Source organism: Apteryx rowi, unplaced genomic scaffold, assembly GCF_003343035.1.
Source record: "Apteryx rowi isolate R43461 unplaced genomic scaffold, aptRow1 scaffold_753, whole genome shotgun sequence".
In the NCBI taxonomy this organism is placed as follows: domain Eukaryota; kingdom Metazoa; phylum Chordata; class Aves; order Apterygiformes; family Apterygidae; genus Apteryx; species Apteryx rowi.
The window spans coordinates 248,698-274,033 of NW_020451042.1; the positions used below are offsets into that span (position 1 = coordinate 248,698).

Consider the following 25,336-nt stretch of genomic DNA (forward strand, 5'->3'; position numbering starts at 1 on the left):
CCGGCGGCAGCAACGTGCCCGCCTTCCTCACCAAGCTGTGGACCCTGGTGGAGGATCCCGACACCGACTCGCTCATCTGCTGGAGCCCGGTGAGTCCCGGTTGAGGGGACGACGCGGCCGAGGCCCCGGGGCTCGCTCCCGGCAGCGGGCGTCTGCCCGCTGCCGGGACCCGAGCCCCGGGACCTCGGCCCAGGCCTTTCCCCGGGCTCCGGTGCGATTTCCCCAGCCCCGGGCCTGGGCTTCGGTGTGTCCCAACGTCAGAGCAGGTTCCTACGGCTCTCCGAGAGCAGCGCTTGCCTAATTATAGGCCTTCCCCCCCCCCCCCCCGGTGGTTATGCAGCCCGTGAACCTCATTACCTGAGCAATACCTCACGGGGAAACGAGCTCTCCCCTGTACTTAAGGGAAAGGCAGCGTCCAGGTGCTCGTCTAACTGTTCCCGCGGCAGGGAACGCTGCGTACGGCTTTTAGCCGTGTCATTATAACTTGCAGCGGCATAGCCCACGTGCGGGCAAACCTTTCTAGCCTTTGCCCTGTGCTGGGCACGTGCTGCTCTTCTGGTGTGTTTATAAAAAAAAAAAGCTGGCCTGATTTGCGGTTGTGCCAGTCCCACAAGCTTCCTTTTTCATCTTTTTTAGCCACTTGTGGAAGTTTAACTTTTATCTGAAAGCATATTCTGTAAGCAGCCTTTTGGAGGCTGTTAGGTTCACAGTGTTTAGCTGAAATCAAAATGAAAAGCTTCCTTAGTGTTTGGGTCTTAAATCGACAGACCAGACAGTTCAGTGGGAATTACACTCTTATGAATGCTCAATTACTGTGTCCTGTAGTCTGTTAACAGACTCCCATACCACCTTCTTGTCCTGACTCCAGATCAGATACTTGCTACCAGAACCGATGAGGGAAGAGAAATGCACTAATCCTGGTAGGAGTGAAAAGGTTGTCATACCCAGGTTTCCCCTTGGATGGAAGTGAGGAGCGACAACAGTTGGAACTGTTGTTAAAGATAACAAAACATGAAAGATAAGGACCAAAATAAAAGCTAATATATGCTGGGAATGTTTTTTTTTTTTTAAAACCCTTGATCATAGCTGCTCTCTACCAGCTTCAGTCTGCTTATCTGACTCAGTGTGGTGGTAACAAGATGAAAGACCTGCACTGTGTGTTTTCCACAGATATTGCATTGCTCCTTAGCTATGCAAGTCACTGCCCGTAAACAAATGCCTTGTCTTGTCACTGGAGCAAACAGAGGCTTAATGCCTTGCGTGTAATGAGTTTATGATCGTTACCGTGTTGCTGAAACAGTAACCATGAGAAATTGCATTTAYGGGTAGGGCGGTGAACAACATTGCCCTGTTCCCTTGCGTTTGGGAGCTGCAGTGGGAGATTCAGTCGCCTTAGTCTTAGCTGTGGGTGGAGGAGGTTGCTTGGAGATACTGTGCAAACTTTGGGCCTCTGTTTACGTGCAGACAGATTCGCCTAGGCTACTTGGACAGTGTTTAAGTGAACTGGGGCTGGAAATCAGCATGCTTTTGTAAATAGGAGTCATGTGCTTTGCTTGGATTGACAGGTAAACAAAGATGGTTGCATCTTTAAATTTTTCCTGGTYCGAAAGATTTTCACAAGTGTCCTGGGTGGAGAGGGAAGGAGGAGATGAATGATACAGGTGATGCGATTCTAAAACTCAAGAGTTTGTTGAAATACGTAGTGTTTGTTGGTGTTGAGGCTGGACAGAGGATTTCCTGACTGCTCACTTCCATCCCTATGGCACAGTTTGCTGCTTCCTCTTCTTTGGGGTTGTTTGTAATCTGGACCATTTCAATTTATGACAGGATTACACAAAGTTATATTAGCCCGCCTAGGGGACAAGTAAGCTGTTCCTAGGATGTGGGAATGAAAAGGTGAGGAAAAGACTTTCATAAACTGTTGTTTTCATCTTGTGAAGCAGAGTCCTAGGTAATGATTATTTCATAGTGACTGTCCAGGTATGTGTTCCTGTCCTGTGTTAAATGTGCAATATTCTGATTTGCACACTGAGTGATAAACTATTCCACGTTTACTGTGGGGTAAGTGCTAATGAAAAGCGATACAATAGCTCACTCGTGGTGTGGAGCCCTGTTTTCAGCCTAGAGACGAACTCCAAAGCAACTTTGCTAGACTTGTAAATAGATTTTTAGCCTTTTTTTATATGCTTCATAACTGGATGAATCTTACAGGTGTGGACAAGAGCGAAGGAGGCCATGTCTGGATACAACTCTAAAACTTATCATAAAGGTCTCAGATCCTGAAAATCTTCACTTCAGAAGTGTGCTTTTGCTTTTGCGGAGTGAGCGTGTCTGGCATCTGAGCTCCTTGTTATTCACGGTGTTGAAAGTAAATAGTTTATGAGCTGATGATGAAATCTGTGCAAAGCATCCACTGTGTGAAAACCTGGAGAAAGACAGGGCTCCTCCCCTAAGTAGCTCTCTTTTCCTTTTTCTTTCCTTTTTTTAATGCAAACAGTGTGATACAAAAACAACGTAGCTGATTATTCATGAACTGTCTCACAGGTGCAGGATGTTGGCTGGAGGAGGAAAGAGCTTTGGAAAATCTACACTGAGGTCGCCTGAGAACTGAGCCTTTTAGTATCAGTGAAAAACTAATTTTGCTTTGGTAGGAGGGGGAGGGAGTAGAAAATGAATCTTTCCTTCACACCCATGTTGCTTGCTTTATTGCTCATTCTGTTCTCTTTTTCTTTTTTCCTCTCTTCCTTTATTTTGTACCTTTTCTCTTTTTATTATCCATATTTGCTTTCTTTCTTTTAATTTCCTCTACTGATGAGTGGAAGAAACAAGCTCCAGGAGTTCAGGAACATGAATCTTGAAGTACTTGCAATGAGGAGAGACATCTTTTATGTGTTTGTGAGAAGAAATCATCTCAGTAGAAAGCAGGAAAATCAACATAAGGGGAGGGTTAAAGAAACAGAATACAGTTCTTTTATTTTATATATATATATATATATATATATATATATAAAAAAAACTTTTAATTTTACTGCTTTGAAGGTAAGGTCTTCAAATTTACATTTGTTATGATTCCCTGACACACATTTTTTGTAACTTTCTCATCTTTGAAACCTCTCTACAGATAATGCGAGATTTCCAAATGTTCCCCCCTGCGTAGTCACTGCAGGTCTGAAAGGCAGGACGGCTTTTAGTCGTTTAGCATGTTCTCAGCATCAGATTCTGTTATGGGCTGGTTTCTGCCCAACATCATCCATAAATCCCACACTCTTTTCAAGTGTAACATAACCCCTTTTAATTCAGAGACTCTATGATTTGCAAATCGCTAGAGGCTGAAAGCGTTCGGGGGAAGTGCCACAATATGCTTGCTCTGTTCATATGCTTCTACCAGAGCGTCTCCTCTTGGCCTCACACGCAGGCTGTTGAGCTCTATGTTCTGAAATGCATACAGAGATAAATGCATTTTCCCTGTTATTTTAAATTAGTCAGTGTTCCTCAAATATAGGGGTTAGATTGCACCCAGCTGAATTATTGGGTAGAAAGTTTAAAAGAGAAGGCAGGTTATCTCTTAACGTAGCTCACAATTAGAATATATAATCTATTCCCACAATGATGATGATGTGTGGGCCAAAACCATAAAAGAATTTGAAAAGAGTTCAAGGAGGATGGATTCTTTTCTTATTAAACACAATGTCTGGGTATAATTTCCGCCCTCAAAAGTCCTAACACTGCTATTTGCTGGATGTGGTAAAAGTTTGTTAGGGAAAGATTATGTTCCATCTTCCTTATACTTTTCCCTGAACGTGTGCCGTAGTATCTCTTCTCTCTGGACCATGGTCTGACGCGAGACAGCAGGTCTTAACTCTACAGCAGATTTAAGTTGRGTGTCTGCTGAAAGAACTGAGCTGAAATGTGTTTAGGAGACAGATAGTATGATTAATGGCAGACTAGTCTATCTGTGGTGTTATTTGCCTCAGTCACTACTCTAGACTGCAGTATCATTTGAAGGCGTACRCTTGTCTGGACTGAGTTAACCGCTGCTGAAGAGCGCAGGCCTCTTCATACCTTCCTCTTCGCTTCTGCCCTAGTGATCGTGGGGCCTCAGGTGAGCTGATTCAGCTTTTTGTCTTCCGGATTTTTTTTTTCCCCCCTGGCTATTTTTCCGTTCAACCGGTGAGCTGAATTGACTCGTTCTGCTGCCATGTGACTGCTAGATTTGATTCAAAGGCAATAATTGGAAAGTGTACCTGGGGACGGGCGGGAGAAAGGGACAACCTCTGCTGGCAGCAGCCGTCTGTTTAAATTGAGTTAGTTGGAAGCTGGACGGCTTGTGAATCTCTGGAGGCTGGGAGATGCTCTGAAGAAGCAGCATTGCATTTGCTCTGTTCTTGGAGAAGTTCCTTCGTAGGCAGCTTGTGTTGGCTGCTGTCACGCAGGCTGCTGGACTTAGCTAGACCTTTGCTCTGACTTGGCAGGCAGTTCTTAGGTTAATTCCAGACCTTTTGCTCCTGCTTCCCGTGTGCTAGCTCTAGCACTCTTGCTGTTCTTGGTGGACTGAACTGCTTGCGAAGGGGTCGGGCAAGCGTCAGAGCCGGGGGGCAGGGGAAGGAGGCTCTGCCTGCTTTGGTGGCAGCGTAGCTCCTTGGCTTCATCTTTGGCTCAGTTATGTGACACCTCGCCCTATCTGCTGGTTACCCGATGTTCTCCACCTCCCCTATGGCACCTCTGAGTCTCGTCTGACTCCAGAGTGAGCTGTACCAGGGAACCAAACTGGCAGAAGAAGTGTCTTGCTTTTACTTTCCTGGGCTGGCTTCGGTGAGCTTTGGTGCCAGCACAGGTAGGGCAAGGGCGCTCTTCAGTGTCAGCAGGCRGTTTGGCAGGGCCACGTGTGCAAATGCACCTTACGGTGAAGATCTGCGCGGTAGCTGTGCTCCTCTTGCAGCAGCCGGATACAGGGGATCTGCTGGTAGTTTTGGCACCTCGTAAGCTAMATCAGCTCGGCGAAGAGCCAGACAGATGCCTGCTCAGGGGGGCAGGGTTGGAGCCTCCCCTTTCTCTTGGTGGTGATCCATACAGCTCGTGCTCCTTTAATGAGCGGTGTCACCCCTTGAATGGCTTGCACATGCAAGCGGGTGGGGGCCATGTGGGGCGGCATACGCTCTCCCCTCTCTCCTGGTTGTCCTGCTCAGCTGCTTCTGTGATTGCTGAACCCGCTGCTGAGCCGCTTCTGCTCGCTGAGCTGATGGAAAACTACCTGCGGTTTGCCAAGTGAAGAGCCGAACTGGTTCGGAGAGGTCCAGTAGGCACTAAAACTGGCAAAAGGGCCAACGGGGAAGGGGGGGAGGCAGGAGGGAGCAAGGCCTCCCTTTCCCTGCAGTTGTTAGCTGGTTTTCGGCTTGCCCTGCATCTTGCAAAGTCRAGCCTTCGGAGCGTGCCGGCCCCTGCTAGAGGAAGGGGAGAAGGCTCGGGGGAGCCAGCCGTTGCCGTTTTGTTGTTGCGTGGGGCGGACGGAGGCAGTTGCTCGTGCTGAAGGAGAGGCGGCCTCAGGGCTCTCGGCTCCTTTCCCTTAGTCAGGGAAAAGGGAGAAGAGGGAGGTGGGGAGGGAGGGCTTGGGGACACTTGAAGCTCCTGATGGAAGGAGTTAGGAGGAAGCCCTGAATTCAACATCCCACCCAGAGAGCYGCTCTAAGAGCCTTGCCCGAGTCTTGATTTAGATTTAGATTATGCTGAGCTTAGGCTTGTGCAGCCTAAGCGTTAGTCCTTGTATCAGCAACCTAAATGAAGCCACCCCGCTGCGGGCAAAGCTGATGTGCCCGTTTCTATTACAGCTGAAGGCTGGGTTCAGTCTCCGTCCATGTGGCGAGCCCCGGGGTGCGCCAGCAAGGCCACGGGTGCTACAGCACCCAGCCGCGGTCCCGACCGGACCAGGCACGTAAGAGAGCCTGAGGCTGGCCGGGACGTAGAGCTAGAGAAGCAGCTGGACTGTTTGAGAGGTGACTCGGACTTGGAAAGCAACCACCGGAAAAATGGCAAGACCCCCCACRGCACACTGATCTTCGGCAAAGGGTGAATAAGATGCTGTTTCCGTACCGTTGTGTTTCAGTCTAATGGCTCTGTTAATGCTCTTGGACAGTGGAGGGGAGCAGAGTGCATGAAATAACCTCATCAGCAGCTTGTTTTGCCTGTAAACATGCACACGCTTTCTGCACAGCTTGCCAAATTCCAGGCCGGTCCTCCTTAGGTCAGTGCTGAGGTCCTTGCCTGCGCTCGGAAAATTACTCTTTGCTGAAACTGTCTGTCACCGGTTTGGTCCTTCGGAGCGCTTCTCAGCTGGATTCCTGGAGGCTTAACTCCTCGTGCGCAGGAGCGGACGCTTGCTTTCATGCTCTTGTCAAAACCAGCGTTATCCCAAAGCAAATGACGAAATATTGAATGGAAAACCTGAACGCACAGCTGGAAATGAGGAAGGTGCAGAAGAAGTTACAATACCAGCATGCTTATAAGGATTTAGAATTTATGATCTGTGAAAATTAATGGAAAATCTAGGAATTGGGAAGAGGAAGGTTTTTATAGCTGCTAAGCAGTTAACAAGGGTAATGTGAGGTTCTATCTTATATTTAATCCCTCACGTGCATAGATAATAGCAACTTTCATGGTTTTTCAAGGAAGAGTTGATCTAGTTTAGTATTTAGGCTGAGGGCTTGTTAAATAAGATATTAGGATTTTTTTTAATTAAAATTCAACCATTGTTCAGAGCTTTAGTGTTGGAATTGTTTATTTTCCAGTGCTATGTTTGGAATGTAAATTCAAAATAAAACTTACTCCTGTAAGCATGCTGATCAAAATGAAACGCATATTTAAGGGGCAATGACAGATATAATCACGTGCTGGATTTCCAGTTGAATTTTAACTCAAGAATGTGTGCCTTTAAAGGGGTTGGTTTGTTTGTTTATCTCAGTCAAGCTACAGGTTCATCTGGAATCACAAGATGAAAGTCTGGTGTTAGGTAGACCCGATTTTAAAGAGGCTTATTAGAGCTTCAAGAGGAAGCACTTAGTGGAAAACCTCTACTTCAAGCTCTYGAGCACTCCTCGAGAGTGCCGGTAGCCAAAAAAGCTGCAAATTCTGTAAATGCGTCTTGCAACTGGCTTTGAATTTGCAATCTATTGAAACATTTCAAAGGTGAACATTCAGAAACTCTGTCCTTTGAAACCTTCCTAGTTTTTCAGGTTTCTCTTTTGACTCTGCCTTTTTCCCTGTTTAAAGAATTTGCCATCTTTGTGAATATAAGTGATATTATTTGTCCTCTTTCTGCGTGACACAGGAGCCCTGGGACYGCTTCACGGAGTAGTTTTCCAGGATGGTGATGTTTTTCTGGTGAAGGCTGTCTCACAGGAGGCCTGCGGAGTCTTGCTCTCCGCTCGGTTCGTGCCGGCTGTTTCCTTTTCTTCCTAAACCCTTGTTCTGCCTTGCCCGAGGCAGGGGCTCCGGCAGCAGCCGAACTGATCGAACCACATGCTTCTGCTGCAGGAGGTCGGACTGCTCTGTTCTGGCTGCAGGATCCTGTCCCCTTGCTTGCACTGGCTCCGGTTCTGGTCAGATCCTTACGTGGACTGCCTGAACACACTAATGGAGCAGAAAACTATCCTGCTTTCCCTAATTTTCTGCCCCCCTAGGGGTAAGGCAGCTTGTGGAGGGATCCAAGGAGAGCAGCTCCTGGCTAAGGGCGAACGGCAGGCGTGCGCGACGGGCCGGCTTCGGCAGCAAGGAGTACATCAGCTCCTCGTGCCTCGCTCAACTGCAAGCTCCGGGGAGCAGGATAATGGCTTGGATAAATTGTGTAAACTAAAATGTTATGTTTTGTGCGGTGATGTTGGCCGCAGCTGTTAATCAAAACAGCTAAGGCAATCAGGTTTCGGGTCAGTTTGATGTAGAGCTTGGAAGAAACTTTATCCTGGCAGATGTTGAGTTTCCCCTGGTTTTCTGCAGTTCATTCACCAAAGAGGAACAGTGCTGCCAACTCCACGCTCAGGTGCTCGGTGCTGAGCCCCTGGAATACTAAAATGTTAATTCCAACTGACGATGATTAACACGAACAAATTACTTCAGTAATTGATCTGAACAGGTAGCTCTGAAACTTAAAATCTAACCCTGTTAGTTAGATCCTATAGTAAATTATATAAATTACTGGATAAATACAACCTACTGCAGGGACCCACCGTTGCTATTTGTAATGTCCTCCTGTTCAGCATTTCTGATTACAGAGGCTGAGGAATTTTTTCAACCCAGCTAAAGCAAAATTTCTATTTTGCCCTGCTAAGGAGTGATTATTCCTTGCTTTTTCCTAGCCCTAATCTAGTGCAAGAGGATTTTTGTTCTTCTGACATTGCTTCAAGCACAGGGTGTTTTCACTTTCAGTTATAAAGACTAACTTTRAAGACAGAAAAAAACATATGGAAGGATTGTCTATGAAAATATACTTTTTTCATCAGCAGGATCCCTGTGTTACATAAGAGGAACCAAAATGAGTGGCTGTTCTTCGTTTCTACTATTCTGAAAACCCTAGAGTGTCTTCTGTTTTTTCCAGCAGAGCTGGTCAGTGAAGATGACATCTGGACACACACACTTTGACTACTAACAGATTATTCAGAGCTGGTAGGGGGCTGCTGTCCAGTTGCTTTCATTCAGCAATATTGTCTCCTGAAAATTTTGATCCAGGTGTCATTTGTGAATGATTTACTCTTCATATGCTAATTTTGAATTCCTTCATACACACAGAAGTTTCTTCTTTATCTTAGTTTTTCATTTGCAATTTATACTTCACAGGGTAGACTTCCTTTTACCTTCTAGATATTTTATAAATAAAACTGCAGGATACCTTTGCTTAGCTCGAAGCTCTAATCTGCCTGACTTCAGTAACTGCTGCATAGAAAATGTATTAACCTCAAGGAGGTAAGGTTTAGTACCAGATCTGCGAAGTGGGTGAAGAACCAGCAAAAGGGAGGTAGCATGTTGTTTGAAAATACGTTTATTAAGTTTTTGGTGAAGTTACTAGCTGGGTTTCTCAAGGTTCTTGGGATCTGTCTTCTGTYGTTCTTTTAATGATGATGATGTTGGCATAAAAACAGAGTCGGCTTATGAAGGGAAATGAACAAAGTAGGAAGGCATCATTACTGCAGAGCCTTATCTTATGGGGAGACTTGAGTAAGTCTTGAAAAAGATGCAATTAGAAATGGTATGACCTTAGTGGTATGAAATGCAAGGTCGTCCAAGAAAATTATTTTTGCTGTCTTCTGGGAATTCATCAGTTAGAAACAACTATTTGTGGGCTTTTCTTATTAACCTGACCAGGGTACTTTTCTGGCTTAAAATCAGAAACCTCCTTTTATGCTTTTATGTGTGTGTCTGTGAGCTCAGTTTCCTATTCCGGTTCACGGCGTGCTCCCCAGCAATGGTTTTGTTGGCACAGCTGGGTTTTGGCAGCATTGCATTTGAGTCAGGAACGAGCAGTGGTGGTGCCTGAATTCCTTAAGGTGATACGTTTATGCAGAGTTTAGCAACACGAAACCATGATCTGAAAGAGTTATGTTTTCTTAGCCCTGCCAAGCAACGGCCAAGATGGGGGTATGGCTTATATGGAAAGCCCAAATGGCAGGGCACTAGTTAATGAGCAGGATCATGCGGGTATGAGTTGACCACAACTAAAAATGTAAGTAAAACATAAGGAGAGTTCTGGATCTGCATTCTAGTAGGTCTCATGATGTCAAAAATAGAGCTTCAAGATGGAGTTTGCTTAAATGTATGAATGTGGTTGTGCTGCAGCCCTCTGCAATAGCAGGAGCCTGGACCCGGTGCCCCACAAGGTCTCTTCTGGTCTTGTGATGCACAGGTGAACAGCAGGATGCTAACTGATTGTCTTTCACCCCATTGGCTCTTCCAGATGCAGGATTTCTCATTGTCTTCTCCTTCCCACRAGGACGTGTTTGTAGAGGGAGCCTGTGGTGTTCTGGAATATCGGAGCAGAATGGGTCCAGTGGCAATATCGCGACTTTTACTGCATACTGTGTCCAGTTCTTGTGTCAGTATTTCAAAAAGGAAATTGATAAACTTTGGAAATAGAGACTTTAGGGTACAATAAGATGAAGAAACAGTGTTATTGTAAACAAATTTAAAAATACTCTTTAATGAATAAGTTTAATAGCTAGCTTCATTGTAGTGGCTAGAAAAAGGCCTAATCTTGAACAGCACCTGTGACCTTAATTCCACCAATATTATGCATGTGACAGGAATTTTGTGGTGGGATGTTCAGTATCTTTTAACTGTCTGTACTTTTTTCCTCCTCTGCTGATGTCTGAACTCTTGGTAAACTGGTAAGATTTTGTCTTGGTGACTGAGTGCATGAAGTCCCCTTGTATATAAGATTGTTGCTCTTTTTTTTCCCCCCCTTGGAAGTTAAAGCTTGCATCTTCCACACCGTTCTGTGCGTGCAAGTGAAACATTTTCAAAACCTGGGTGGTGATGGGAAGGCTGCTAATGGCATAGGTAAGCTTTATGAAAAATCAGAGTTCTGAGAAGTTGTTTCAAAGCTCTGTGCATAAAATGATGACTTATTTAGATTTTTGGACTCGAGCAGGTTTCTCTTTGTATCATGCTGAAGCTGGAAGTAGTGCAGTGATTGAGCACATACTTGCACAGAACCAATGCCAGCATATGCTTTTCCTTCATGGTTTTAAGGAAAGTGAATTTGTGTCATAGAATTACATGACTTGTTTCTTAAACATGATACTAAGAGTCTGTGAACTGTTTCCTGTAGAGGTGAACATATGGCCACAGAGGTCTGATTTTGTCGCATCCTCTAGATTTCTGAAATTCAGTGACTCTAAGCATGGTTCCCTGAACAGCTGAGCCAGTCTAATGGTCAGCTCCTCCTTGTCCTGTCTCCCGTGCGTGTTGGACTGCATATGAGCTGATTCAGCGCTCTGACCTCGCAGGAAACTTGTGAGGTTTCTGTTGCTGAATTAGTGAGTTGGGTCAGGTCTTCAGGAAGAGAGGGAGAGGAATCTGTGGAGCATCATGGTCTGTGCACGGTGATGGGAGCGTGCAGCTGAAATCAAGGAGAAAGGGAGGGAGGAGGAATTTTTGGTTACAGCAAGGTGGTGCAGGGGTTCAGCTCGTCCTGCGCTATCCCATCCTGAAGCATTTAAGATGTGCTTAGACCCCAGCTAGTGCCAGCTGTCACAAGCACCTTGGATCCGGGATCTCCAGTTCCTCCACTGGACTGGCCTGCTTCGACTGCCACTATTGTTACCAACTTTAAACACTTATTATTTTTTTTTCTCTCTGTAGCCAAAAATATGAGAGTGTTAGAAAGGATAGACATCACCCTGTGGCCTGGCCGCTCACGTGGTTGTAATGAGGGCAGAGCCATGTGTCTCGCTGAAGGCACAATCGTGCTACATGCTGTATTGATGAGCTGTGCRGAAAGTCATGTGAAGACTGGCTTTCATAGCAGGCACAGCCAGTGGTTTGATTACTTGGAAGTACATTTAGACAGAAAACAGCTCACAATGAGTTCTTTTGAAAGTGCAAATGTGCTAAATTTAACAGTTCGTAGCATGTGGTGAGAGATGCTTTTAATTGCATGACTGGTTCTTGCTGCTTGGATCTAGTGACATCCCTTAATGTCTTCAGATCAATTAGGTACAAATGCTTCTGAATTCAATGCTGAATAAATCAACCACGCTCTAATTGGCAGGTGGATTCTGCCATTTTTAGTTGTGTAGGATGGGCATCTTCTGAAGAGCTGCTGATGGCAAAAAGATTTTATTATTATTTCATTAAAATGTGTGTCTTTCAACACTCATATCTATTGGAAAATATTTGCATATCTACACGCTCATATGTACCGGAAAATGAGGTCAGGTCAYTTGCTTTAAGTTAGCGTAAGTCAGCGTTGCTGCTCAGAGCAGTGTGTGCACCCTTGTTGGGTGACACAAGTTTACGGGGCAGCATCTGAAACTAAACTAACTTGACCAGGTAAAATTAACTTGACAAAAAACTTAGGTCATGGAATAATTTAGGTGAGAAGGGACCTCGAGAGGTCTCCAGTCCAACCTCGTGCTCGGAGCAGGGTCTGCTCTGGGGTCTGACCAGCTTGCTCAGGGTTTGATGGAGWTGGCACAACCGCTCTGGGCTCCAGCTCCCCAGCTGTCCTCACGGGGAAGAAGCTTTTTTCTTACACYYGGTGTGAACCTCTCTCGTTTYGACTTGTGCCTGTTGTCTCCCRTCCTCCCGCTGYGYRCYGCTGTGCAGAGCCTGGCTCTGTCTTCTCRGTAACCTCCCTGTGGGCACCGGAAGGCTGCTGTTGGTCTCCCTGCGTCGGGGCTGGAGCGACCCCCCGTCTATGAGTTTAGTTGGCCAAATTGAAGAGTTTAGCTGGCCAAGTCCGAGGTCGGCTCCTTCGCTGATAGGAGCCGTTGTGAAGACGGCTAGAGGCGAGAACCTGCCTCGCCCCCGACCTCCCYGATGCGCGAACCAGACCGACGGTGCCCTCGGGCTCCTCCGAGAGCGGAGAAGGGAGCTGCCCGCAGGCAGCGCCTGCCCCGGGTTTGGCGTGGGAGGCAAAGGGGACGGGAGCTGGCGAGTCGGGTGCAGTTGTTCTGCTTCCTGCTTTCYGAGGTTTAAACGAACCCGTTCGCTATTGCTGGAGGCGCGTGAAGAACAACTGGTTCAGCTTCATTGCTGGAACATAAGAGCAGGTTATGGGTTAATCTTGCTGTCAACAGCGATGGGGTCGCAAACTTCCCAGCCCGATTTTTATTAAATATCTCAGACGGTAGATATAAAGGTCATTATAACTTTAATGATCAGATTTAAACTGGAAGTTGAGAAACTTGGAATCTCATGGTAATCTCAAATTTTAATATTAAGTTTTAAAAAATAAATGTGAACTTTTCTTTTTGAACAAATGCYATAGTTGATCAGCTCTTGTTTTATACGGATTTTATTTTCTAGTGTGACTTAATAAAACTCCAGTAAAATTATTTAGCTTTTTATGCTAACTCATGGTTTTGCTGCTGACCCTCCCATCTGGATGACTCTGCTATTTAGGGACATTTGCGCTATAGTGATCATATTTCAATTTTCAAAATAGGTCTGCTGCTATTATTTCACTGGCGTGCCAAACRATAGGAAATAGTACTGAGCCTTTTATCTGTTGCTGTAAAGTCAACACCTGCTGGATTTTTCTGCTTGTTTCATGGGCTTTTGACTCTTACAAACAGAAAATCCAATTATATATCGGATCTTAAGCTGTACTTTAGAAATGTGATTTTCTTTCTGTTTCTCTACAGTGGTAGGTGACCTCGATTCTGCAGTGCCCTGTGCTAAAGCCAGCTTAGCGTTGGGCAGTCCATGGCTATTAAAGCTTCCTGCTCACCTGCRTGATTGAGTGTAGCCTTTTTTGTTTTTCCTTCAACTCTCTCCCATTTTTTATTATTTTTGAAAAATATTTTGTGTTCAGCAGTGCATTAAACAGAAATAATGAATATTTAAAATCACTTTGCCAGTTCTTTAGCGTTTTGCAGTGGGCCCTGCCTGCTGATTACCAGTTCAGRTAGAAAACTATTAGCCTACGTTATTTCTGGCCCGTTATGTGACGAACTGGGCAGCGTGATGGCTAGCGGCATGACAGACGGCAAAGAAGTTTCTCCCAAATAAATCTGCTGGGGGCGGGGGATGCCTGCCGCTATTTAAATACGTAGGGCAGTATATATATTTTTAAGTTCTGTATATAGTGTGGAGGGTGGAAAGGCAGAAGCAAGGATGGTCAGTTGGAGGAGTTGGTAGCTTTTCAGGGCTGGCTTTTGGGTGGATCGGGGTTTTGAAGGCTCTCGGCAGCTCTGGCAGTGAAACAGTGCCCGACCGTCCTTGATTGACTCGATTCGTTCACTTGGTAAAGGTGAAAACCTGACTGTTCAGAGAGACGTGGTAAGAACAGGCACGCGGTAAGGTTTACGTTGGGCATTCAGTTTGTCGGCGCAGGTAGCCAGTAACATGCTCTGGGGGAAGGAGCAGAAGGGACGGGGCAAAATTTCAGTGCGGGATTTTAAATTCGAATGCTSTATCAGGGCTTGGAGGGGCTCAGAGAGTTTTACGCAGTCTGGTGCCAAAGGATCACAGTACTTCTGAAAGGAGGACTGCGAAGGAGTCTTGTCCTGTGAACAGCTTTAATGTTTTCAGATTCGTAGTTCTACTAGTAGCTGCGTGTGAAAAGACTGACAGCTTTTATCCTCAGCCCAGTTCTATGCTTTTCGCCCCTTAATTCAGGTATTCAAGTGCCATCAAGAACTGGTTAAGAAAAGTGCTTAAGAAGCTTATTGCATTATAGAACTACTCCCCTTTCTGTAAACCCGGGGTGAAGATGTTTGCTGAACCCATGATCCTTTCCATATGCTTAATTCTGAAAAGGTTATTGAGGGTTTCTGTGAAATCTCTGCTACAGGGCATGTGTAGACAGTAGGGAGAGAGAAGTACACAGTGTGCAGCGGCTTTTAAGCATTATCCGGGCTAGCAAGGAGACCATTTTACACCAAGCCTAAGACGAACTCAACTGACTATTTTCCCAAAAAAATCCTTCAAAAAATCCTTTTTGGGCGTCTCCTCCTTTTATTTACTGCAAGGATAAATGGTGTCTCAAGCCTGTTTGTATTTGCAGGAGAAGAATGGGAAGAGCAGTGGGAAGGGGAGAAAGGATGCCAGTGCAGATGTGGAGTTCTGGCGGGTGCTGAAGTATGCCGTGGGTGGTCAGAGCCCGTCTAGACGAGGAGTGCGGTGGGGTGTTGGCCAACGCGTTTGAGATGTCTAGTGTTACATGAGTCATTTTGACTTCATGCTGTCCCCCTCTTAGGGAGAGCTTAGGTTTTTAGCAGAACAGCCTGATACATGCTAAAATGCTGTGATGCTGTGTCTGAACTAGACTTGGAACATGTTGGGATAAAACTGGAGCCAGTTAGGCAAGATAAGGCTTTATTTCCCTTACCGTCATAAATTTTGCACTGTCTTCTGAAAAGAGATGTGCTTTCCTGCCTGCGTTTTTTCTTCTGTTTCGACAACCCTGGTGAATGCTGGGAAACAGTCTGCCTGCTGCACTGTCCCATCAAGTCACATCGTTAACATAGAGTATGGTTCCAAAAGGCAAAGAGAACAGACATCAAGAAGACAAGCTTCAACTTTTGGAGGGATTTCTTACAGGCCAGGGGGCTAAGATTTTTGTATTTGTATCCCATAATAGAGTGAGGGAGAAGTGGGACTTAGAACAGGACCTCCCCCCAACGTGATAAGACCTCCAAAATAACCCCCCCCAAAAGATACTTAACCTCATTAGTAAAAGCTGTTTATTTCTAAAAGGAGCATTAATGGCTAACTAGTCTGACCTTGATAGTTTTTGAAGTGTTTTGGAAAAAATTTCRAAGGGGGGAATAGTTAAAGCCATAGAAATATTCCCATGGAAAATGGGATAAAATGCAACATAGACTCACCAAAAACTGGTTGAACCAACTCATCTCTCCTACTCYGGATATGAAATCCTTTTCTAGATGAAGTAATTGGGGCAGATCTCATGTATCTGGACTTCTGTAAAGCATTTGGTGCTCTGCCACATAGGAAATCATAAGTGAAACTGGAGCAGATGAGGATTAGTGTAAGAATTGTGGGGGAGGGACTGGCTTATGGAGAAACAACAGGTAGTTTTCAGAGGGTAGCTCCAGTCTGGAGAGGTCAGTGCAGAGCTGTTTGAAGATCAAATCTTGAGCAGTCTTTGTGAATGCTGKTTTTTTTAATGACCTTGGCACAGAAAGTATGTTGAGAAAATTTTCACAAAACACAGTTGTCTTTTGTTAATACAGCAAAGGTCTGGGATGCCATGCAGAAGAAACCAGGCAACCTTGAGAACTGGAATAATAGAAATGAGGCAGATTTTGGTAAYGCATGTGCAGGTTGGTTTTAGTCCTAAAGGTAGAAATAATTCTGTCACTTAAAGGCAATTTAGTTAAGGTTTGTTTCCCTGTAAACTTCTTGCATACCCTAGACTTCCCCCTCTTCCAGCTTATGCCCATGTCTTCTACCACTTCAYAGCAGCATACGCTCAGCTGCTCTGAGCAGTGGTAGCTGTGTGTTGAGCAYGGTGTACATGCCGGTGGCAGCCGAGTGCCTCGTAACGCTTAACAAGCTAAGCTAGAAATGCCTTTCAGTGGAAGCATTGATTTAGATCTGTCTCTGCTACTTAGTCATCAACATGTTTTTAATAAAACTTGTTGGAACTCAATACCCTTCAGGCCTCTTTTTTTCCTCAGACTTGGCTGAAATTGGCTGTTGGGTTCAGAAACTGAGGAGAAGGGAAATAGGAAGTGTGATTCCTTAGGAAGTGGGAGCTTGTCAGCTGGAAACTACATACCAGCATGATCCACGGGTATTTCTTGATCACGGAATGACTGTGAGCTGTTAATGTGTTGCAGCCAACAAACGTCACCACGGATGATAACGTGGGTGCTTCACTGCCTCCTCTCGAAACACCGAGGGCCATCATTCAAGGTACGGTGATGGCCTTGTTTGRTATGGTGATCAGTCTTCTATGCAGCGATCATTACAGGTTCAGTGGAAGTGTGTTAGGTGGATGAGGAGATTGAAGAACTGATCTAATGGGAAGAGACTTTTACATTGCTCCTCAGCTACTTTTGTTTTGCTCTGCTGTGCTTTATGTTTTTAAGTAAACTTGAATGAGCACCAGGAAGGGAGAAGAACTGGTTAAGCAGAAGGGTAGTTGGTGTGAGTACAGGAAAATGAGTGCAAGCAGGCCATAAACAGCCTGGAAATTAGAGTATTTCTAATAATTGCAGAAAAAAGTTCTTTTTCAGATTCCCAATTAAGTGGTGCAATGTTAAAAATATACATATATTTTAGGATGAATCTCTAATAAACTTCTGAAGGAAATTCACCAGTTTGGTGCTTCTGATAGCGCTGAATCTGATGGTCTAGAAGCCTGTCTTCAGTTCCTTGTTCTTTGCCCTTCCTTTGAAGGTACAGTTGCTTTGGTGAGATTTGGGTGAAACTCCTTGAAGTTGATAGATGTAATAGCCATCCTTCTGTGAAGATATAAGATAAATCTGTTATGCTGCTTTGTGGCATGGATAGGCTCCCCATGGAATAGCTGAAACTGGGAAGAGCACACAGAGCTGGTCAGGAGCTGAGTTAGGTGGGGAAGGCATGTTTGGGGATCTGGAGAGAAATACAGGGCGCTGAGTATTTTGAATGAGACCTGAGTAGAGCAAATGGCTGTAGCAGCAAGACAGCTAGCAAACCTTGTTACCTTAGGGGAGAAAACAAGAGCTTTTGGGTGGAGAAACTCCAACCAAAAGAAACCAACTTGGAATGGGACGCAAAGCGTGTGCRTGTTTGTTTTTTGTGGACTGCAATCTTTAGGGAGGTAGGATAGTGTGCGCTTTCTTCCTTTATATCCYTCTTTCTAATGCGTTTTTAATCTACTAGAAGCAGCTCAGAGTACTCTTAAGTATCCGATAAGGAGTAAAGGACCTTAATGAAAACAAATACTCAAAAGTAGGTGAAGAGGAAACTCATGCTTATTCCAAGGAAGCCATTAGGACGAAAAAGCCCAAACAGCCAACTTTTAATAAACCTCTTCACCTGTTTTTCTTATTGGCAGGCAGAATCTTTTAAAGTCTCTTTGTTTGTTTTTTATTTAGAAGTCTTAATTCTTTAGGATTAATGCTGCATTGAATTTGCCCAGTAACTTTAAAAGTAAGACGTGCCTGTCTGAAAATCAAATCTTACAGCTCTTCAGTCTGGTACTCTTAAGTCTGCTCAGAAGACCTTGGCCGCCTCTCTTCGCTGGTGGCGGACGCTGGGGCGTTTAGCTGTAGCGCTGACGCGACGCTGTTTCGCGAGGCCGAAGCTTGCAGGGCGCCCTTGGCTTGGTGCTCGTTCGGCTGCCGAGCCCGGCAAGCCGCGAGGGGGCTCTTCCCGAGCTGGCGCGCCGCTGCTGCCCGCCGGGAGATATCATCCTGAGCAGCATGACCCAACTGGATATGGAAGGAGCAGCCCCTGGTCGCGAAGGTCTCCTCGTTTAGTCACTTTTCTAGCTGGCACAGGCTTGCGTTCTGCACGCCTTCTCCCCGTGCCCTTGCATGGGTGGGTGGTCTCACCTGCCCGGCACCACTGCTTTTGAATAAAAAATCTGATTACTTTGCCGCCAGGTAATGAGTTGTCCGTATCGTGTCTGGCCTGGTTCCCTTCCGGTACCGTTGCTGGCCGCGTGTGCTGTTGGTGTGGGGGACGCTACTGGGAGGAAGGTGGATCCCAAGTGGAACTTTGTCCTGAAAGGAAATCCACGCTGTAAAATGCTTTCAGAGTTCTTGTGCCACTTTGCCAGCATGAAAACCCAATCTTTTGCCGTTTTGCAGATGCTTTTATTGACACTGAGTCCTGCTTAAAAAGGTAATGGAAATCATAGTTGGAAAAAATGGCACCACAAACTTGAAGGCTAAACGTCTGAGATGTTATCTTAGTGGACTGCTAGTTATTTTTAGCGTTAAGTTTCGTATTGGCAATAATTTGTTTTCCAAAATTTGATAACGGAACTGTCTCGGGGTTTYGGAGGTGCATGAATACTTCCTGATGTCTCTTACCTGTTCTTTCTTTTTAAATCAACATGAAGATAAGTTATATCAACGGCAGTGAGAAATAGCAACTTGTTAGTGTTCTCCTGGTCTGCCAGGAGCAGCGCGTGTTACTTGCATCTGCCCTGGACCTTTTTTGTCTCGTTCTCCTGATAACTTGCTTTGTATCGTGCAAGGTCTTCATTTCCAGCCAGTTCTGCCTGTCCTGTATGAGCACGTCAGGCTGTCCGAGATTGGCAGGATACAGAATTGTTTTAATTTGTTTGCAGATGTTGAAGTTGAAAGTCAGACTAGCCTGGTTCTCTTGGAATACACTTGGAAGAGTTTTGACTGTTGCTGTAGATATGAAAACAAGTTAATTAGGACAAGTTGTGGAATTAATACATTTGCAGTTGTGCAAATTGAGGCTTAATCTTGGTATCCTGCTTAACTTCCTGAGGTTTTTTTTAGTCTCTGGGGAGTTGTGCTTTGCTAGTTCTTCCAAATTAGCGGTAACTTAATTACAGCATAAAGAGTTATCAGCTGACTGTCAGTTCTTGATAACTAACAGATGCAGATTCTTCTTCTGAGCCTAATGCAAGGAAATGTGATTTAGCCGCCCTTTAGCTGGGGCACTAAGCTAAGGATGCCCGTGTGGGCACCAATCCTGGCTCAGCTGATGCACAGGGACCTACTGAACCGTGATAACTTGATCAGGAGTTGAACTGTGTAGTTTAGGCCACTCTGAACTGTATTCGTGGGAGCTTGCTTWGGTCAAATGATAACAGCTTCAAACAAAGATACTAAACTACAGTTTTAGCTGTAGCTAAGGGACTCTGAGAGATCACATCTTTACTGCTCTCACTCCCAGTAACAGAGTTTACATTTGTGAAATGAAAGGGTGGATGAGCTTCCCTCCTGTTGGGTAATGGTGATTTATAATGTTTTGTTTTGTTTTTTGACAGAGTGGAAACAGCTTCCATGTGTTTGACCAAGGCCAATTTGCCAAGGAGGTGCTTCCAAAGTACTTCAAACATAACAACATGGCCAGCTTTGTACGGCAGCTCAATATGTGTAAGTATCTTTTGGGCAGCTCAAAGTGCAAATTAAAATTTGTCCTAAAATAAGGTTCCATTCTTCTGTGCAGGTTTGATGCAGGGGAAATTTCATTTGACTTGGCAGTATTTGCTAGCTTTGCAATCGCTCAGATTTTGAGGACCAAGTAGTAGTTTTAAGTTTGGCCTCTACTGAAGGGAAGAACAACRTCTAACAAAGTGACTGCCTGCTTCAGACTCGTTCAGACTTCTTTTACCTTGATATTCCCTGATTATTAGAGCAAGAGTTCTGAATGCTTTCCTTGTGTTCACCTGTCATCGACATATGAGATGTCACTCTTTGCTGTGTGCACGCTGGGTAATGAAGGAGGAACTCATCTGGCGTGCTTCCAGTTACACAGAATGCACCACATATGACAGCTTGTTAATTTTCCTATCACTTTCTTTAGGGGGTGTTGCTGCCAGAATCATTTAAAGCAGGCATCGACTGAGCTTATTCTTCTAAACTAGCAGTTATTTTAATTTTCTTTCCATAAATTCATAGCCGAATAGGGCTGGAGGAACCTCACGATCATTTAGTCCAATCCTCTGTTTCGAGGCAGGATCACCTATATCTGTATGGTTCCTGGTGGCTGTGCACCTAACCTATTTTTTCAAAGTCTCCAATAACGAAGTTTCCGTAACTTCCTCAAGAAGTGCTTTAGTGGTAAGGGTAGAGATTCACAAGATCAGATTGCTTCTGTCTAACCCAAACCTCTCCTGCTGCAGTTTCAACCCTTGATGACTTTCCTATCTGCTGCAGATGTAGGGAAGAGATTCATTCCTTTTCCCTTGCATTCCTTTGCATCAGTCTTTGTGTCTTTGAAGACTTAATACCTCTACTCAGTCTTTTCTTTTTAGACTAAACAGCCTGGGTTTTGTTTTCCACTCTTGTAGGTTGTTTGCTGGCCTTTAATCATTTGCATTCCCTTTTGAACTGTCTTTTTGTTCAGTCCCTTTGCTGAAGTGCAGTGCCCAACATTGGATATGTTGCTGAATAGAACAAAAAAAGGACTTTGTCTTGAATGTGATACTCCTGTGGATACATCCCTTTATGGCACTGGCCTTTTTCTCAGTAGTATGACATTAACTTTCATGTTCAGCCCGCTACAGCCCTCAGTTCCTCTGGTGTTTGGCTACTGACTACCCAATAGTTTTCCCTCCCATGTTTGTTCAGTTTTATTCCTGCCTCAGAATTGTATCTTGTACTTGTCCGCAGTGGATTTCATTTCATTTGTCAGAATCATTATGAATTGCAGTCCTGTCCTTAAACATATTTGCAGCTCTTCCCAGCTGTGTTTCATCGGCCAGTTTAGTAAACATATTCTAGTCAATCCTTCATGCCATTAATGAAAATACTAAACAGTACTGGGCCCACACTCCTATACTCATCCCTACAACATCTTTTGGTAACTGCTCCCTAAATAAGGCTCTTCTGTTGGTTTTCCACACATTGTATCAGTTTCATCTCAATGATTTCCCTGGTTTGAGGATGTTAGGCTTTGATTGAGATGTCTGCTGCTTTTCTAGTGATAAAGCCTGCTAGCCTGTCRTGGAAGAAGATTAAATTGGTTTAATGAGCCCACCTGACTTTTTCTTTTTTTCTTGTTTTTTCTTTGTACTTATGCACGCATGTGGAACAAGGCACTTGCTTTTGTATCATTCTCTGAGAAGGATCAAGAGTTTCTAGAGAATTAGGGAATATTCCACTCCACATCACACTGCTGRAGAGGTATGCCCAAAACGTCAAAACCTGCCAGGGGAACAAGATTGTCGTAGGGCTAGTGGCATGTCATCAGACATTTGACATCCAAACACGTCCGCAGGATAGGTTATCCGTGATTTTTCACATTTCCTGCCTTCCGCCCACCGCCATCGTCAGGAGAGAAAGCTTTTGTCTGGCAGGTAGCAGGGCTCGGCTCCTGCCTGCTGCTGGCAGGGGTGGGAGGGAGGACAGGCTCCCGCAGCGGCTTTGCTTCCCTGCTCGAGTCCGGTGACCTTTCCAGCTGCGCTCCTCTTGTSTGCCCTGTCGCCGCATCTGACCTGRATTTGGAGGATGATGTTTCTCTGAAGCACATGGCTACAGGTGTCTTTAGTGCTTGCATATCCTGGAACGCTTTGGAATAGGATCAACCTAAGCATTAGCTTGTAAAATAAGGCAAGGGCTGCCTCTCCGACTTACGCTGTTGTAACTGGGGAATAAGAAGAAGAAAGCAAGCTGTCTGAGCTGTTCCATCTCACTGCGTACGTAATGTTAAAAGGTCGGGGAAGGGCAAGGGCAATAACATTCATCTGGGTGTCAGCTCCTCCTCTCTATAGCAGGGGTAGAAGAGCTGGAACAGAATTAGATTAGAACAGACAAAAGCACATCTGAGCGATAAGGTTTTCCTTTGGGGGCAGTGGAGGGGAAGGCATGTAATAAATCTCCAAGATCAAGTTAAAAGACAGGAGTAAAACTTCTTTCTGACAGCAGCTTTCCTGAGCAGTTCAGTATTTCTGGAAAAAACACATTATGATCAGAAGCTTGAATGGAGATCTTTTGGAAGATCTCAAGGGTCTGGTTCTTCAAACAAAATTGCTGCCTTTATCCAAGCTTTTGGATGTTTCTCGTATGTTCTCTTACACTATCATGGTCGCGTGATGCAGCACTGTGGTGACGCAAAGCTAGACTTCGCATACGGCAAGCAGCGGAAAAGTTGTCTGCTGGAATTTCTTGCACTAGAAAATGAATAAATGTTAACTTCTGTTCTCAGGTGTTAACTTTCTTTCTCTATGCTTAATCTGTATTTTAGCATCAGTCCTGTTCTTTCCACTCTGTGTTACAGAGGCTTAAACTTATTTCAGTGATATAAGGGACTTTGTAGCTCGTGATTGACAGTTTGAGGATTTCACTTTATTTTATAGTTGAGTCATATTAAGGTATGTGTGTGTCCAGCATTAAAAGTAAATTCAGAGTTTGTCCCCACACTGTTTGTCCTGTTTGCTTGAAGGACAGAGATTGCTAAAGGAAAAAGTACTGAGACGGAGCCTGATGGTCTACGCTCGGTTTACTGGGATTTGCTTGCTTCRCTTCTAGTACAGCTGTGCACTTATTGCTGAAGTTTTCTTAAATAACCTTGTGTTTAGTGTAATTGTATATTTTTATGTTGTCTGTTCACAGTGAAATTCGAAGTTAGTTATCCTGGTTGGACAACTAACGCAGTCAGATGTAGTTCCACAGCAATAACACGAAAAGCACCTGTGAGCTAGCACTCAGGCTGTAAATCCAGTTACGCTGTTCCTGTACAACACCTGCGTAAGGGTTATGAAACTCTCCAGAAGTGGTGTTTTATGGGATGTGCTGAGGCTTGGTGATCTTTCTTGACACACTCACGGGCAAAAAACGTAATCTGCTGTGACCCCGTGTGTAAGTGTTACCTAGGGAGGCCTCTGCTCCTGCTCTAGGTGCCGTGCGCGCAAACTGAATCCAGTGYTGGTGTTGGGGATTGGGTGCTTTCGCTGTAGGATTGGAGGACTGTTRGAAGTTTGAAAATTACTTTTTGCTGTTCTGACTGAATATCGTAGTGTTCCTGTGTTACTGGTTCCCTGTCCTCTACTAACCAAGCAATATTCTCTTCTCTTCCCCCTCTGGTTTTCCGAACTTGCACTGCTTAATCCTCCTCTTGCTCTTCAGATGCGCAAGGAAATCGAGAAGTGACTGACTGTGTAAATGCTTCAAGACCGAACGGTGTATTTGTAACTGCTCTTTCCTGCCAACGAGCAGGAATATTCCRGGATTATCCCAGAGACGTTGCTTCATGACAGTCTGCTCAGCTTCCTCTCGGTGCACCCGTATCCACATTTACGTTTTGGCTGCGAGTCCTTGTGATAGGCAGCAACATAAAGGATGCCTTTCATACACCTCTCACRTGGAGGTTGTATCGGGGATTAGCTTTAATGCTCCAGATGTGGGCTTGAGAGAGCATTCCAATGTTATTAGAAAGGATGACATTTTCATTACCTTTCAGCACCGGTTCTTTGAATAGCTGTGGGGCACATTCTGTGGTTCATGACCAGGGCCTTTCGTTTTTAAGAATCACTTGAATAACTGAAAACTGGCTAATATCACTACAATAACGTGTAATTTCTCTAAATCGCTTACTTTCTGCAAGTGCAGGAAGCCTTTTTTTTTCTTTTTTTTTCAGCCACAGCTGTGGTCTGACAAACTTAAATRACACTCTTGATTTATCCTACTGGTTTACAGAATAGCTGAGCCCCCAAAATACTTTGRTGCACTACACTGTTCTTGAGTGGCTTTTAGGTGTTTTAAGTACATCTGAAGATTTCGGTGCGTAACTTCTGCCTGAGCCGCTCGGAAAGCACTTTTCAGCGTGTCACTTCTCTCCCTTCCCTGCGGAGCAGAACTMGCTGTGCCCGTCGCGCCGGAGGGCCGTGTTACTACGTGGATAACAAGAGCGATGCTTAGCACGGTAGCTGTAAGGAGCTGCCTGGAGCCAGGATGTTCTTAATCGTGGGCTCTGTCTGTATTACACGTATTAGAAGGAGAAACTGGTCCGGATTTGTATTTCTTAAGGAAGGTGGGCCATCAAAAACCAGTTTTGGCTTTAGTGAGTAGATTGCTAACTTGAACGTCTGCTCAAGACTGCTAACCCTGTTTGTAGAGACCGGCGGGGAGGTCGATTCTGCCGCAGCAGCGCTGTACGGCCCCTTTGGCAGGGAGGCAGGGAGTTCCTGGAGGGCGGCTTGCTGTCGCCGTCCGAGCCGCCGAGGCAGGCGATTCTCTGCGGCGGTGCTGTGCCTGCTTGCAGAAACCAGGCAGGTCGTTTAGCCCAGCGCTGAAGCGCAGGTCTGTTTAAGCAGGATCYGGCCGTCGGGTCAGACAGTTTGGGCTGTGGCAAGAAGCGTATCAGTTATCAGCACCCTTAAATTCTAATCCTGCTGCTGCTGCCTTGCTCTGAGCCTTTGGGAAGTCATTTGTATTCTGGACCTTGGGGTCTCCTTCACTGTAAGAAAATTTCTCCTTATTTTCAGGTTTAAGGGTTAGGGTTCCTGCAGTGTCTGGAACGTGCCAAGCTAGAGCAGTCTGCATCATGGACTTGTAGGGTGAGGCGGCCCGTGCTGTTGCACGGAGAAAGCGTTAACGCACTGAACGGGGAGCTGAGGGGCTGCGGAGGTGCGAGTTCAGGTTCCAGCTCCGTCGCAGCCTCTCTGCGCGCCCCTGCCGCGCTGCCCTCCGGCTGCCTGGGTCCTCCAGCCGGGGAGCGGGAGCGTTTCCATGCCTCGCAGTGAGCCCGAGAGGGGTTCGGAAGTTGAAACGAACACTGGGATGGACAGAATCGGAAGAAGGCTTATTCACCACTGTAGACAGTGATCAATATTGTGTTCCAAAAACTGAGCTTTGGAAGTGCCATCTCTCTTCATAAAATATGAAGCAAATTTCTGACTGCTTATTTTGAATAGCACAGTAACAGACTGGATGAGTCTTGGATGAACTCAAGCTCTGGTAGTTACTCTCTTACTTAAGTTCAATTAAATGCAGTCCTACTCGTCTCCTGTTGTGCGCTGATAAACACT

The 25,336-nt window shown here is 45.3% G+C and overlaps 1 protein-coding gene across 1 annotated transcript in view; it reads left to right on the forward strand.

Moving 5' to 3' along the window:
• Positions 1-2: 2 nt before the first annotated feature.
• Positions 3-25,336, forward strand: part of HSF1 (heat shock transcription factor 1) — a gene marked incomplete at its 5' end in the record, with an annotated part of 71,617 nt that continues 46,283 nt past the window's right edge. The window contains 2 exons of the mRNA XM_026088123.1: positions 3-89; positions 19,634-19,742. Of these exons, the coding sequence (XP_025943908.1) occupies positions 3-89; positions 19,634-19,742 (196 nt within the window). The remainder of the gene's footprint in view (positions 90-19,633; positions 19,743-25,336) is intronic.